General features: G+C 41.5%; 3 protein-coding genes and 1 long non-coding RNA gene across 6 annotated transcripts in view; 1 reads left to right on the top strand and 3 right to left on the bottom strand.

The window, feature by feature from the left end:
• LOC126607552 (uncharacterized) overlaps positions 1-1,067 on the bottom strand; it is a 2,706-nt gene extending 1,639 nt beyond the window's left edge. The window contains exon 1 of the mRNA XM_050275190.1: positions 13-1,067. Within this exon, the coding sequence (XP_050131147.1) occupies positions 13-1,003 (991 nt within the window). The 5' untranslated portion in view covers positions 1,004-1,067. The remainder of the gene's footprint in view (positions 1-12) is intronic.
• The window catches only part of LOC126607556 (aspartic proteinase-like), a 26,154-nt gene extending 13,031 nt beyond the window's left edge, over positions 1-13,123 (top strand). The window contains exon 15 of the mRNA XM_050275199.1: positions 12,986-13,123. Within this exon, the coding sequence (XP_050131156.1) occupies positions 12,986-12,991 (6 nt within the window). The 3' untranslated portion in view covers positions 12,992-13,123. The remainder of the gene's footprint in view (positions 1-12,985) is intronic.
• Positions 1,687-2,947, bottom strand: LOC126607569 (uncharacterized). 2 transcript variants are annotated; one of them, XR_007617668.1, is made up of 3 exons: positions 2,651-2,947; positions 2,288-2,566; positions 1,687-2,112 (listed from the first exon to the last, which is right to left on the bottom strand). It is a non-coding gene; the product is annotated as an uncharacterized LOC126607569 (long non-coding RNA). The 2 variants fall into 2 exon arrangements; XR_007617669.1 differs by lacking the exon at positions 1,687-2,112 and adding an exon at positions 2,162-2,204.
• On the bottom strand, positions 12,842-15,811 carry LOC126607563 (1,4-dihydroxy-2-naphthoyl-CoA thioesterase 1-like). 2 transcript variants are annotated; one of them, XM_050275208.1, is made up of 3 exons: positions 15,353-15,811; positions 15,018-15,236; positions 12,842-13,704 (listed from the first exon to the last, which is right to left on the bottom strand). In XM_050275208.1, exons 1-3 carry the CDS (start codon positions 15,500-15,502, stop codon positions 13,567-13,569), a joined length of 507 nt encoding a protein of 168 aa, XP_050131165.1. In that variant the 5' UTR covers positions 15,503-15,811; the 3' UTR covers positions 12,842-13,566. The 2 variants fall into 2 exon arrangements, with proteins under 2 accessions (XP_050131165.1, XP_050131166.1); XM_050275209.1 differs by lacking the exon at positions 12,842-13,704 and adding an exon at positions 14,541-14,768 and having other exon boundaries at positions 15,045-15,236; positions 15,353-15,781.

Here is a 15,811-nt window from a genome sequence, read left to right as displayed (position 1 = left end):
GATACAACTTACTCGATCGTCCCTGGCTCTCGGAAACTAAGGGTTGAAAACCGTACCGACGAAATAAGGGTCGTAGCTTGCTTAAGTGTCTATCCTCTTTGGGCACCCTCAACACCTTCTCTATGTCAGATAGCTCCTGCCCAAACAGTTGGATGGTGCCCCGCGTCACTACATGAAGCAAAGTGTTAGAAGCAAGAAAAGACCACAACAAATAGCAAATAGTACGAACGGTTGATACGTTACAACCTACAGTCTGGAAGTGAGTAAGCACACGTCGCTCAGGCGTGACACCCTTATCATACTCCCAATCATTATACAGAAAGCACCAACGGTTTTTCCATGTGTAGTATGCCTTTTTCTTACCATACACAATACGCTCTCTCTCACTCCGACATGCACACTCGGCATAACCAGTGCATGATTTTGCTGGGCGCATCTTGTAACAGTAACGCCACTGATGGAAGGAAGGCTCACACAACCCACACTCCATCCAAATGATATAAAATCCAATCAAAGTATCCCAGAAACCAGGATTGAGTTGCCCAGGTGCATATCCGATCAAAGATAACATCTTTTGCAACCACGGATGTAAAGGTAGTCTCACCCCTAAAGTCAGTAATATCTGGGTGTAGAACATAACATGACCCTGGGGAGGCTCAGAAGGCCATTCTTCATCATGTACCAAACGTATCCCTACACTACGAGGGATATTACATGACTGCCTTAGCGCCTCAACCTGCTTCTCATTATCTAACAAGTTATTCTTTAGATGGTCTGCTGTGAACTCAGAGCGAACTATGGGTATGGCATCAAAAACAACCCCCTCACCCAACGCCATGGAGGAAGAACTAGCAATAGCTAAAGTTTGACGGTTGGGAAGATCATCCAATGTTTCTCTAGTACCGGACTCTAACAAAGACCCTGAAGACTCCGACATTGCAGACTCAGACTTAGAGCTAAAGCTAGAAGAGCCCTCATCACTAGAACTTCCAGGCTCTGACATCTACAATAAGAAGAAACAAATTCTATCACTACATGCATGATCAAAACATAAGGAAGTTCCTATATTACCCACATGAAGATGGTGCAAAGCGATGCCGGAACCCTTCTCAATCAGAAAGCAATCCGTCTTCCACAGTCACTACAAAACAAGCAAATGAAGACCGTGTCAAGCGCCAAAAAAAAAAAAAAAAAAAAAAAAAAAAAAAGCTTCACCCGAAAAGCTTCACCTCCAAAGCTTCACCCACAAAGCTTCACCTCAAAAGCTTCACCCACAAAGCTTCACCCAAAAAAGCTTCACCCACAAAGCTTCACCCAAAAAAAGCTTCACCCGAAAAGCTTCACCCGAAAAGCTTCACCTCCAAAGCTTCACCCACAAAGCTTCACCTCAAAAGCTTCACCCACAAAGCTTCACCCAAAAAAGCTTCACCCGAAAAGCTTCACCTCCAAAGCTTCACAAGGGCCCAAAGCTTCACTTAAAAAAGCTTCACCTCCAAAGCTTCACCCACAAAGCTTCACCTAAAAAGCTTCACCCACAAAGCTTCACCCAAAAAAGCTTCACCTAGAAAGCTTCATCTACAAAGCTTCATCTACAAAGCTTCACCATCAAAGCTTCACCTAGAAAGCTTCAACACCAAAGCTTCACCTACAAAGCTTCAACACAAAACCTTGCTCCAAATAAACAAATTTTGTTCACACAACCTAAACATTTTTTGTTTTACACCCACAAGGGCCCAAAATCTTCCTTCTTATTTATTCACTTATATATGTTCCCAAACATATTATGATAGATCAAATAATAATTCAAAGTCCAAAATTTAGTTATGGACAAAAATACAAGCAATTCACCAGTACTGAAGTTGCTACAAAAACTGGAATCTTCCCCAGCCTAGAAATCCAACAAAGCTTCGCCTCCTTTTCTCTATCAAATTTTTGCAGCTGCTGCTTCTCTCCAATGGAGCTGAATTTTGGACACCCTCTAGTTCTTGAGCAGATGAACAACTTTCAAGAAGGAACCATTTCTGTTTGAGCCACGGAAATTAAAGTGTTGAAGCTCCAAGCATGACAGTCGGATTCTTGCAGATTTCGAAGCTGCTGTGATGTTTCGAAGATCTGGAAATATTTGACCATTAGTTCATTCTGAATTTTTGATATGTTATGAAAGAGACGATGAGGAACAACTTCAATGAAGAAAGCATGCTGATCTGAACAAGAGAAAATAGAGTTTCAAATCTCACAACAAATCTGACGGGTTGACAGAAAAATAATAACCAGTCATTCATCATACCTGAATTTCTTGAGTTATACAGCTCCGAGGGATCTCAAATTTGGATATGTTGTAGTTCACAAGCTGAGGAACAACTTCAATGAAGAAAGCATGCTTATTTGAGCAAGAGAAAATAGAGTTTCAAAGCTCACAACAAATCTGACGGGTTGACAGACAAATGATAAACAGTCACTCATCATACCTGGATTTCTGGAGTTATACTGCTCCGAGGGACCTCAAATTTGTATATGTTGTAGTTCACAAGTTAAGGAACAACTTCGATGAAGAAAGTATGTTGATCTGAGCAAGAGAAAATGGAGTTTTTGAAGCTCACAACAAGTCTGACGCGTTGATATACAAATGACGAACAATCACTCATCATACCTGAATTTCTGGAGTTGTACTGCTCCGATGGATCTCCAATTCGGATATGTTGTAGTTCACGAGCTAAGGAACAACTTTCATGAAGATGGTTTTGCGATCTGAGCCACAGAAAATGGTGTTATATTGAAGAAAAGCTAAAGGAAGACTAAAGCAAAGCAAAAGAGAAGCTAAAGGAAGACAAAATCATGGCACATGATAATGAGTCATACCCTACCCCTCATTCAGCTCCATTCGAATACACCCATGTAAATGACACAAGAAAAAGGGAGGGAGTAAAAAAAAAAAATAATAAAAAAAAAAAAAAAAAAAAAAAAAAAAGTTCCTAGGCCTCCACTTCTTTGGGCCTAACACATCTTCATAACAAAAAACAATATATGAAGAAAGAGCCCTGGGTTACCACTTCGAAAAGAAACAAGTGAAGTTTTCCTACTCATGACATTGACTACTAGCTAGACACCTCATTCGGCAACTCTCTTCGCCTGAAGACTTGGGGGACTCCCACCATATGCTACTGCACCTTGATACTCGGCAGTCTCACAACCACTCAGTGACTTGGATTTTTCAAGTCTCCAACCGAGAAGTTTTCCTCACTCGGGAAATTAAGGGAACACTACCTCAAACTACATGCTCCACTCACAAAGCTTCAACAATACAGGTTTCAACAAAAGCAAAAAATTCAAAGAACTTTATGAAGAAGGCTTTGGTGTATTTAACACAATATGTTGAAATGAAGCAAAGCTTATTTATTAATATTTTCGATAAGCCACAAATATGTACATATACATGAGTCAAAATAAACAAACAAAAGGGAGCCTTCACAAAGGTTGCTTAGGGGAAGTCTCAGCAGTCGGTAGAGCCCCAGAAAGAGAAAGCACCGGAGGGTGGTTATCCGGAGCCTCAGTACTTGACAAAACCCCAGAAGGAGGAGGCATTGGAGGTTCATCATTTGAAGCTTCATTACCAGGTACAGCCCCAGAGGACGAAGGCAATAAATGCCTTTGGAACAAACCCACAAACCGCTGATGATCAAGTAAAACCTTACCATCAGATTCCTTCATCTGGTCAAGCTTCCTCTTCATGTTTGTAGCATAGTCATGGGCGAGCCGGTGCAACTGCTTATTCTCATGCTTGAGCCCTCTAATCTCCTGTTTGAGACTCATCACTTCAGCAGCCAATGATTCAACTTGGCGGGTTCTAGCAAATAGGCGTTGGGCCATATTAGACACAGAACCTGCACACTGAACACTAAGAGCCAGAGAGTCCTTAACAGCCAACTCATCAGACCGTTTGGAAAGTAGTCTGTTATCTTTGGGAGTGAGAAGGTTCCTGGCCACCACTGCAGCGGTCATATCATTCTTCATCACAGAATCCCCAACGGTAAGAGGACCAGTAGGGGATATGAAGGATGGGCGCCATATGTTGTCTGGAGAAGGCGTGGCTGTCTCTTCTCCAAGGTTCAAGTCAAAACGACGGTCGGAGGGTCCAGACATTTTCAAATGTGTTGAAGAAGGAAGAGGTCAGACAAATCAAGATCTTAGAAGTGCAAGAAATGAGCTTCTACTGGTAGAGATTCAAGTGTGCTGTGGAACTTAATGCCAGCCTCTATAAAAATCTGCACTCGACGGAGCTTCAGAAATCGAAGAGGCGTTTGCTTTCTCAAAAGCTGGGCTGCTCAGAGACCACGAGGGCCGATCTCAGAAATCGAAGAAGCACCTGCTTTTGCAGCCTCGTCAGCACCTGTCACATGCACAATCAGCTTTGCGGAAATTACGGGCAATCTGTCGAAGATTTCTGGTGAAGTAGAAAGCACGTGAATCTTACTGATCAATCACCGCTCTCCATATGCACCATCAACTCCTCGGGTACCACATATAACTTTGTCAAAGATCTCTGACAAAGTTTAGGCACGAGAATTTCGAAGTGCCAGCTACCCTACTATTACCCATAAGGGTAAAGGAACAGCACCACTGCTTGACAACTGGAAAGTCCCTATGTGTGTCGACCTCCGTGTTTTGTGGCAAGACAGGTTGGCAAGAACGACCAACCTTTACTCACATTCGAGAAAAGACTCCCAACATAATTACTTTCTCAAAAACCGGAGTAGCACCGCTTTCCGAATCTCGAGAGTCAGATCCTCGACGGGATTGCTTGTTCGAAAACCGAAGAGGCACAACTCTCAGAACTTCGAAAGCCAGATTTCCTTAGATAAAGCTTGTCTGTAATCTCCACACGTAATATCAGCTTTCCAGATACCACATACCACTTTTTCAAAGTGCTCTGACAAAATTAAAACACGTGAAGCTGGCAGCTCCCACTACATTGCTGTGACCAAGAAGGGTAAAGGAATAGCATTACTACTTGTTATTGGGAAATCCCTATATACATTGACCTCCCTCCTCAACGGACAGGCAAACCTGCAAAAATGCTCAACCCTTTCTCACATTCGAAAAGGCACCCTCAACATAACCTCTCGAAATACTCAGCTTTATTTCCCCCCGATAATACCTCAGCAAATAAGCCACACCAAGAACAAGAGTATCTCATATCATCAGGGTCGAAAGCAAGAGTATCCCATATCATGCTTTCTCCCTGTCTTTGTCTTTGTCCTTGTCCACACCTGCAGGACAAGGAGAAAGAGAGCAGTCAGTCGGAACCTGAAATCAAACCTCCAATTTGGAACTGACTGCCTGGAGCCTTTGCCTGGTTGCTTACTTAGCATTGCTCTCGAGTACTCATCCTCAACTGCTGTCAAGGTCACGAATTCCACCGGCAAATACCTCATGACAGTTGATCAGATATTGGCTCTTTACATTGAAGCTGCCAAGCGTGGATGAGTCACTATGAAGGAATGTTCTGAAGGACCATTTAAATGCAAAGGTTGCACACCACTTCTGCCATGCAAAAGATTGAAGCAGAAGGTTCAACGGTGAGCTGAAACAGATCACTACAGCACGACACCTTTCCATACCACATTCATTATTCCGTCAACAGCAAAAGTATCCCATATCATCAAGGTCGAACGTACTCTAGATTTGATGGACTTGTTTTGACCCTCAAATTTTTTAGTCGGCCTTATACTCTGAAGGGCACCAGAAAACCCTCCAGCACAGTTCAAGAATAAGCCTGTGGAAAGTTACTTCTTCAAAAGCAAAAGTATCTCATATCATCTCTTATCCATTTGCTTCTCCTTATCCTGGCAGTTGAATGAGAGACAAGGAGAATGAGAACAATCAACCGGAAGCCGACGTCAAACCTCTGATCCTGGGTTGCTTACTTGGAAGTTTGACTGCTTACCTTGTCTGTCACCTCTTTCGGCAGATCTCCTAGCTCGGCGACTTGGGGGACTCCTACTATAGGGTTTGTATCACACTTGACTAAGCCCGAAACTACAACTAAGCTTCAAGTGAAATTGATACATTACCTTGTGCGTTAACATCAGCTAAGTACACCATTCCCGGATGGAGGAAAGGTACTTCCAGAGAAGGGCAGATGAAGATCAGACCACACTTCGGTACTTAGAAGTTTCGTGATTACTCAAGGGATTGGATCTTGCAAGTCCCCAACCGAGGAGTTTCCCTCACTCGGGAACTTAGGGGAGCACTGTTTGTACCATACTTGACCAATCCCGAAACTACCGAGCACCGGCCAACGCTATACTGTCAAGGACCCAGAAGAGTTCCCCTCTGACCAGGAGGCCAATCACTACTCGACACGTGTCAAGATTAGAAGCCAATCAGAGCGCAGCACGTGTCAACATCAAGAACCAATCATAACATGACACATGTCAATGTGACAAAGCTACAAGTTTTTCTATAAATAGGGGTCATTCCCCCACAATATTGCCTAATGCCATTTTGTGTTAAATCATTCACAAGAACTCACTAAATTGAGAGCTTGATCCTTTGTACTTGTGTAAGCCCTTCACTACTAATAAGAACTCCTCTACTCCGTGGACGTAGCCAATCTGGGTGAACCACGTACATCCTGTGTTTGCTTCTCTGTCTCTATTCATTTACGTACTTATCCTCACTAGTGACCGAAGCAACCAAGCGAAGGTCACAAAACCTGACACTTTCTGTTGTACCAAAGTCTTCGCTGATTTTGTGCATCAACAAAAATCATCAAAGCCGACGGCAATGGCTGCTTCGGCCTTGGCTCCATAGACCAACCTCTGTTAGATATTAACGGATAAATTACCCCAAATGAATGAAAACGTGATTGAATTGGTCCTAGTTACTCTTCAGAACGGAGTGGAAAAAGGGAAGAGGTTCTCGAACGAGGAAAATGATCCAATGACTTCAAAAGAATTGAACGAGGATCCGTATGAGGTGAAAATCTCATGTACGGTTCTGTAGAGTGCATTATAGATTAAACCAGAAAGGCAGAAATATGAGAAGATTTTCGAGCAAGTTCAACCTTGATCTTTGAAAGATGGATGGCACCAAAGCACATAGGCTTATATGTATAGTAAAGGAGGACTTATGAGCTAATAATAAGTATTTTTCAAAAAGAGAATACTATTGGAGCAAAATGATATTTTGAAGAGTTTGGCCTCTGAACTTGTAGAGAGGTGCTAAATTCCCTTTAAACATTAATTTTAGTCAATTACCCTTGAATTTTTTTGATAGCCAATTTCTTCCCTAAACTTTAATTTTAGCCAATTATACCTAAAATTTTATTAAATAACCAATTTTTCCCCTAGCGTTAGATTTTAAAATTTTCTTCCAATTTTTATCCATCTAATTTTCCATGTCATGTGTTGTCCGCGTTGTGGATGCAAATTTCTTCCTTCTTGTTCTTGGACAAAATTGCACCTACAAAACAAATAACACCTTAGGTCAAAGCCAATAGCCTCATGCGTCCACGATGAATGGGGGTGGTGCTTTGGCCGAAGAACCTCCGATGCCAAAGTTAGAATTTTGAAGGAAAAATGTTTGGAGAATTTTGAGTATTTAGCAAGAGTGTAGACCTAGGTTTTTAGAGAAAATGGGGTAGTATATATAAGGCATGGCAGGCCTCCTTGTGGGAGAAGGTGGCCGGCCCTTTGTGGTGTTTTTGAGTGTATTTTGTAGTTAATTGGTAATTTAATTAGCCATTAATAGATTAATTAGCTAATTAACATAATTTAAAAAGAATGTTTTGGGGTTACCTTGTGGAAAAGATGGATGAAGTAGATTTTGAATAAATACATATTTTGGGCACTTTTGACTTGATTATGGGATGATTTCCATTGCTCGTGCATGGGAATTCCGGTGCTTCTCAAGGGTAATTTTGTCCTTTCTACCTAAAAATCCACGTGTCGTCTCTTGATTATTTTTGGCTCCACAAATGCCCCCACACCTGCTGGGCTGCTCACAGGAAAGGCAACAGGTGTAGAGATCTCCAACTTTGATGCAGATTATCTCTTGGACTTGGAATTAGCTTTTTCTATGGAAGGGAAATAAATCGGCTCCATAGCCTATTTAAGCCTACGTTAAGTAGGGGATTAAATCAACTTCGGAAGGCAATTATTTATCCCTATAAGAAAGAGAGAAAGCTAGAGGATATTTGTTCCCCCTCCCCTAGCACTCTTCTTTGCTTGTCTATGCAAAGAATTGTCTTCCGTTGATTTCTTTGTCTTCTTTAAGCCGCACCAATGTAAGAAAAACTTAATTCTCCTTGTCTTCTTCTTGGGAGGTGCTGCCACGAGGCAACTGTTGGGGTGGTGCAGCACTTCGGCTGGCAAGGGCCAGAAGTTGGCTTAGCATGGGCAAATGAGGTGATGTGGCAGGGGCCATTGCTTGTGTTGCTCGGCTTGATTGAAGCTAAGGATAGGCATGGGCAACGATTTGTGCTGCACGTCTGGGCTACTTACCAAAAATGAGGAAACTGCTTGAGTTTGATTTCTCAACTGCCGTAGATGGAGCAGTCAAGGGTGGAGCTGTCAAGATCGGAGCTGTTGAAGATGGAGTGTCAGATGAGCGAACTATTAAGTGCAAAAGTGGTTGCTGCCCCCTGACCATTTACTACCTAGTTGATCTTCAAGCATTCGATCTTTTGACTTATGTGGCCTTCTCGCACTAGAGAGCTTACCCAGATGGGTGTCGAGGAATTAGTTTACCCTCTCGCATTGGAGAGCAATTAGTTTACTCTCTCGCACTGGAAAGCAATTAGTTTATCCTCTCATACTTAAGAGCAAACCCATATGGGTGTCGGGGAATTGGTTTACCCTTTCGCAATGGAGAGCAATTAGTTTATCATTTCGCACTAGAGAGCAGACCCATATGGGTGTCGGGAAATTGGTTTACCCTTTCGCACTAGAGAGCAATTAGTTTATCCTCTTGCACTGGAAAATAAACTCATATGGGTGCTCGCACTGGAGAGTAATTAGTTTATCCTCTCGCACCGGATAGCAGACCCATATGGGTGTTGGGGAATTGGTTTACCCTCTAGCATTGGAGAGCAATTAATTTATCCTCTCACACTGGAGAGCGGACCCATAAAGGGTTTTGAGTAGTTGTTGTGGACAACAGTTAAGGAAAGCTGGACTGCTGGATAACTAAAATAATCCTCAGCCTGCGAGGTCTTGTTTGGCGAACTGCTTGAGATTTCGAACTGTTTGTGGAACCCACGTAAGGGTGTAAGCACAGTGAGCAATTCCCAGAATTATTGTGCCATCATTATGTGTTTCGTCGTGTGCCCTTTTGAAGCTTGGTTGATGTGAGCAACGTGGCAAAATCGGCACAGCTGGGAACCGTGGTGCAAGATTGACACAGTTATAAGACATGGTGATAGGTCAATGGCTGTTGAGAGCCGTGGAGCAGGTAGGCACGATTGTGAAAGTAGGGCTTAGGCCAGGTTGTGCGCAACAGGAGGAATTGGACCAATAAGTCTGTGATGCTCGGCTACTGATGATGTGCTACTTCAGTATTAAATCGTCTGAAGTGTTGAGAACAAGGCCTGCCCTCGATTCTTGGTAGTTGGGTTAGTGTGTCATTCTGGTACTCGTCTACCCCCGACGCACCATTAGGCTAAGCTGTTGTTGGAACAGAAGTAGTCTTTGTATCCGGCAATCTATGTGGGGTAGTCCCGCCTGCTCGATCTTGTCATTGAAAGATGACTAGTTTATGTTGGTCATGTCTCATCGGAGCGCCTTGTTAATAGCTTCGTTGCGCGAGAAATCGCTTAATCGCTTGGTCATGAGTTTTTATACTTTTTCCTGAATTTACCTTTGTTGGGGATGGCGGAGCTCTCGGCTGTCCTCGGTCGTGACCTACTGGTTTATGATGCTCATCCATATGTTCAGCTAGTCTACAGTGCAGCTGCGATGCATTTGGTATGTTCCTAGCAAGCGAGCAAGTAACTCATAGGCTGCTGGTTGAACTTGAGCTAGATTGAGTGATTGTTTCTCTTCGTCCGTTGTGCTGCCTACTTTGATGTGAGGTGAATGATGCTCCTTGCGGGCCTTGCCGCGAATGAACACTTCGCCTAGAATGCTGCTCATGTTGATTATCGGAGTATGGCCCCAACCGTGAGTATATGTTTGTCCGTGGGCCTAACTGAGAATGCATGTTTCTCCTCGTGCTAAGACTAGAGTATACTCCATTAGAACGCTCGGTTCGCGACTGGTTAAGTGGCTGCTTGCTGGAGAGATTCTTCGTCTGCCTTTGTCCTACGTTGGGACACCTCGTCAGGGGCATATTGCATCTCGGTGCATTGCAAAAGCTGATTCACCAAGGTCGTCTGCTATGCGAGGGCGCTCGTCAACTCTATAACTTGTTGAGACAAGTGTTGTTCTCCATTTGGAAGGAATGTATTTCATTAAGCAGTGGAAGCGTGGTCGACTCCGGGCGCGAGATTTGAGTTGGGAAATGTCAAATCCGCATAAAAATGTGGTGAAAATGCTTCTGGTTTGATCGTCGGTCCAGAAATTTGGAGTCGGGATGATTGAACTAATCTTGGACCGATTTAGGCTGCTTGGAAGGCCACAGGAAAAGGCTGGGCCACGGGAATTGGCTGCTCAGCGGGAGCAAGCTGGGCCACGGGAGTAGGCTACTCGATGTGCAACGCATGTGGGTGCGAGGCTTGGGCTCGGCTTGGCAACGCATTGGGTTCACTTTAGGCGTGTAGTGACTTGGCTTGGGCCGTGACCTTGGTGCCGTAGGCTTTGGATGGCACGACTCGGGCTGTGGTGGTGACATCATAGACCTCGCCGTGGGTGGCTACCGTGGTAGCCACCGCGGTGGTTCCCGTGGTGGAAACTCATGGTGGTGTTGCCGCTCCACTTATTGTCACATTTAGCCTCGGGAATCACCGCGGTCCCATCTTTTGAATATTTGAATTTTCTAAATTTCTAGCCATTGTACTTCTCTATTACATTTTATCAAAGAATTTTTGCAAATAAAAAATTCTAATAATATAAACATACGAAAAATCTACAAATGTACAAGAAAAATAGAAAAACCTTGGATGCGAGAGTCTTCTACGAGCGGGGACTCAACTCTCAATGAAAACACCAATTTGTGGATGCAAATTTCTTCCTTCTTGTTCTTGGACAAAATTGCACCTACAAAACAAATAACACCTTAGGTCAAGGCCAATAGCCTCACGCGCCCACGATGAATTTAGGGGGGGCTTTGGCTGAAGAACCTCCAATGCCAAAGTTAGAATTTTGAGGGAAAAGTGTTTGGAGAATTTTGAGTATTTAGCAAGAGTGTAGACCTAGATTTTTAGAGAAAATGAGGTAGTATATATAGGGCATGGCGGGCCTCATTGGGGGAGAACGTGGCCGGCCTTTTGTGGTGTTTTTGAGTGTATTTTATAGTTTATTGGTAATTTAATTAGCCATTAATAGATTAATTAGCTAATTAACATAATTTAAAATGAATGTTTTTGGGAATTACCTTGCGGAGAAGATGGATGAAATAGGTTTTGAATAAATACCTATTTTGGGCACTTTTGACTTGATTGTGGGATGATTGTCTACTGCTTGTGAGTGGGAATTTCGATGCTCCTCAAGGGTAATTTTGTCATTTCTGCCCAAAAATCCATGTGCCGTCTCTTGATTATTTTTGGCTCCACACTCGTGATCAAAATGGATAAAAATTGAATGAATTTCTTTTTAAAAGGGAGACTTTGGATACGGTCCTTAGTTATGAATATTCTTTGATTAAAACCTTGTTGGTTTTTAATTTTTGATCGAGGTCCCTGAAATTAATGTGATAATTTATTTCTATGTACGTTACTATATTTTTTAAATTAAAAATTAGAAATTTTAGTTGTTTATATAATTGAGATTTTAAATAAAAAACCATAATTTGTGGGATTAAAAATCTTAAAATATAAATACACTATTGTGTGTGTGTGTGTATAAACATGGGTACATTCATCAAAATTAACCAAAAAAATTATTGTATCAAAACATGGGTACATTCTTCAAAATCACAAAAAAAAAAAAAGATATTAGGCTTAATAACATTAGTAAATTTCTTAGATTAAACTTGACATGAATACATTTTAAAATCAAAGAAAAAAAAATTAATGTACCCATATAAGTTTTAAAATGTGATTAGAAAAAAATTGCATAGATTTTATATAAAAAAAGGTACATTTTACATATAACAAATTGATATATTTAAGAATGAGTACATATAATTAGCATGGGTACATTTAGCAAAATAAAAAGTACAAAAAAAAAAATATGGGTACAAATACAAATAAACTTTAAAAAATATGGGCACAAAAAGAAATTAATATATGGGTACAAATTAAAACTAAAAAGAAAATTGGTACAAATTAAAAATGGGCACAAACTAAAACTAAAAATATATTATTTAAATTTAGTCATAATATAAATATACTAATTGTAACATTTTTAACATTAAATGAATATATTTAGAAATAAAAAATTATTTTATTATTGAAATAATTAATGATGTTATTAATACCCAATGACCTTGATAAAAAATTGAAAATGAATAAGATTTTAATCAATTGAATAGCAAAAAGAGGGATGAGAACTTAATTTCTCATTTTTAAAATCAACGTCATGGGAGAAATGGGCTATTTATAAAAATTCAGAGGTAATTGGTTAAAATTAAAGTTCAAGGGGAAAGTGGCTAATTACAAAAGTTCAGGCGGGTAATCGGTAAAAATTAAAGTTCATGGAGGAAATTAACAGCTCTATACAAATTTACGACAACTCTATACAAATTTAAAGAGCAAATCGGCAAATATGTTTGATATATTATATATTTACATTAAGAGGTAGGCAGGTGAGCGGACAAATTAACTCCAAACTCATAATTTTCGAAATTTAATACCTCTTAATTACAACGGCATGACGTTTGGAGACAGACATAGAGCAAACAGATTAAAGAGGCATGATGTGGGTTCAGCCGCTTCCAGTGGTCATGGCGGTCAAGCCGCGGAGCTCTCCTCACGGCGGCAGCCGCAGAGCCGCCTCTGTAGTTGCCCAGAAATCCAATATTCCATCTGTAGATTCTGTATCGACGCAGCAACGGCGGATACTCCCAAACCCCACTTCCAAATCAACGACTCCATCCTCCCAAACGCAACCGCTGCTATTTTCTTCTTCCTCTGCTATTACTCCGTCCGTACGCACCGTCAAAGCTCTGCGGATTCGACCCACCGCCGAGTTGGGCCTCCTCTCTCTCCTCTTTGTCCTCTCCGCGGTAAAACCCATTTACCCATTTGCCCTTATTGTTAATTAACCAGTAACCGATGCTTAATGTGTTAATGGCGCTCTGAACCTGCAGGCTTTTGCGGCAGTTTTCTCCGTCGCCATACTTTGCATTCCAACGATAAACGTACGCCACTCACTTGCTCACTCACTTCCACTGCATATTTTTCAGCTTTGAATTTTGAGCAATGCAATCATTTTATCAATTTATGAGCTAATCAAGCTTATTGGGATTTCAGGCTATGAGAAGATTGGCAGTTGCAGTGGGAAAACTATCCAATGTGGTGTACCGGGAGGTTCCCGGAACGTTGTATTCTCTCAAACTTTCCGGTGTTGAGATCAACGACTTGGCCAAGCAGCTTGCTGCTCTCAGAACCATTTGCATTTTCTTGCTTCCCCAATTCTCTCACATTGCTAAAAACACATGCTTTTGCTCATACTGGTTTGAATTTTTTGGGTTTTCAAGGGAACAGATTTCCACAACTGGGTTTGGCAAGAATTCAGAGAGACAATTTGTTGTTTAATCTCAACTTGGTGTGTGTATGTATGTGTGCTCTTGTATTGAGTATTTGCAAATTTAATAAAAGTTTCAATTTTTTAAGTTGCATGATTTGTTAAAAAGCTACAAACTTTGGGCCCGTTTTGATAATCATTGCGTTTTTAGCCTTTTGCTTTCATCCTTTTTTGGTATTGACGGAGGAAAAGTACAAGGGAGAAGAGGAATGAAGAAGAGTAAAGGAAGGACGGTGGAAGAAATGAGCGATGAGTGTGGATGGAATGACACACAATAAGAAAATTAGAAACCAAAATTCGAAAACAATTTTAAGTTGTTTTTGCTTTCATATAGTTACCTCCATTTCCTCCTCCTCCCTCCCACCAGCTCTCTTCATCCTTATCCACTCCTCATTTTGCCCCTCTATCTCTATCACAAAAATTGGAAAGTAAATATTAAAACCAAAATGGCCATCAAACGGGTGCTTTATATGCAGATCAGGTCGAATCATGATTTTTCGGTCTAACTCATTTGTGTGATCGACCTGCCTAATTTGGACTGCGATCATCAGTACAATGTATCTTGTTCCTTGTACCATGTCGATGCAAGTCAGGCTTTTGAAGTCCCTTGTGTTTAGTGCTGATCACACTCAAAAATTGACAGAAATTCTTAACTTTGACAATCTCATCTCGAGTTGTTTGTTTGGAATATAATGCTAACTCAAAGCGTCTTTGATTTCTTTGTTGGTTTCATAACAAGCAGAGTTGAACATGAATAGGGTACAACAAAGTTTATAATTTGGCATACATCTTGAGCATTTCACCGGCATCTTTCGCATGCTCCGGCACATGCATGTTGCTTAAAAGAGTAACTCTTGATGAGGATACTATGGATTTGATGTTTGAGTTTGAAGGATCAATCTTCCATATTGTTGCCTCCCAAACCTGCCCAAAAATAGACAAACCCAAAAACAATCGTTGAATGATGTAATCCGTTGATCAATTTCGTTACAGGAAAGGAAATGATAAACTGATTTAAGATGAAAAACCAATGTGGATAATTGGGTGTTGGCATTCACATTTCTTTAGTATAAACCTATTTCAGTAGGAAGTTATGTTGAAATAGAATGTTATAACTGTTGTGTATGTAGCATCATTTACCAGTTATGAATTGCAATTAATTGGAAATGATAGTTGATGATGAAGACCTGAGAGGATTACCTGAATGGTTTTGCCGACGTTGACCGGGGAGGCTTCGGCAAAGATATGGTCGCCGAGCTCGGCGCGCTTCAAATGGTTGATGCTGAGGTGAATCCCGGCCACCCTTTGGAAACCAGAGGCCATGTGAGCTCCGATGCTAGCCAGGGCCTCAGAGATGAGTGCTGATACCCCTCCATGTAGCACCTTGAATGGCTGGTCTCAGCAGAAAAGAACGGTAAGAAGTTAATCACGTGTTTTGCTTCTGTAAATAACAACATATTTCAGAAAGTTGAGCAGGGTCAGATTCGTGACATGAAAAGAGAAACAACCTGGACGCAATTTTCAGTGACATGGAGGCGACCAGAGACCTTTTTGGGTGTTATCTCTTCAAGCTCGAACCCTAATGCACTTAGTGGAGCTGCCAGAACCGATGTCTTCGATGGCGGCGCTGATGGCTGAGATTGGGACTGAGAAGCCATATCTGCACCAAATATGAATCTCAGAATATATGAAACCAAGGCAATTCAATTCCCCTTAGACTCTTTGAGTGGATGGTAAGAATTTGCTGTTATTTGGGGGTCAGAATTATCATAAATATATAAATGTACACACACCAGCGACGTGTTTTGATTGGTTTATCATTTTCTGGTGTTTGGTTGGTGGTGGTGGCATACGGTTTGTCTATTTCTGGAGGGTCCACCGGTGGCCAGAGGTTCACAGGGAAGGAAGGAAGGGTAGTTTGGCTATTCACACATGACATTGGGGGAGGACGTAGGTTAGGTGGGGGA

Source organism: Malus sylvestris, chromosome 16 (assembly GCF_916048215.2).
Source record: "Malus sylvestris chromosome 16, drMalSylv7.2, whole genome shotgun sequence".
NCBI lineage: Eukaryota > Viridiplantae > Streptophyta > Magnoliopsida > Rosales > Rosaceae > Malus > Malus sylvestris.
Note: the sequence above shows the minus strand (reverse complement) of the source record. Positions and strands in the feature narration are given on the sequence as shown.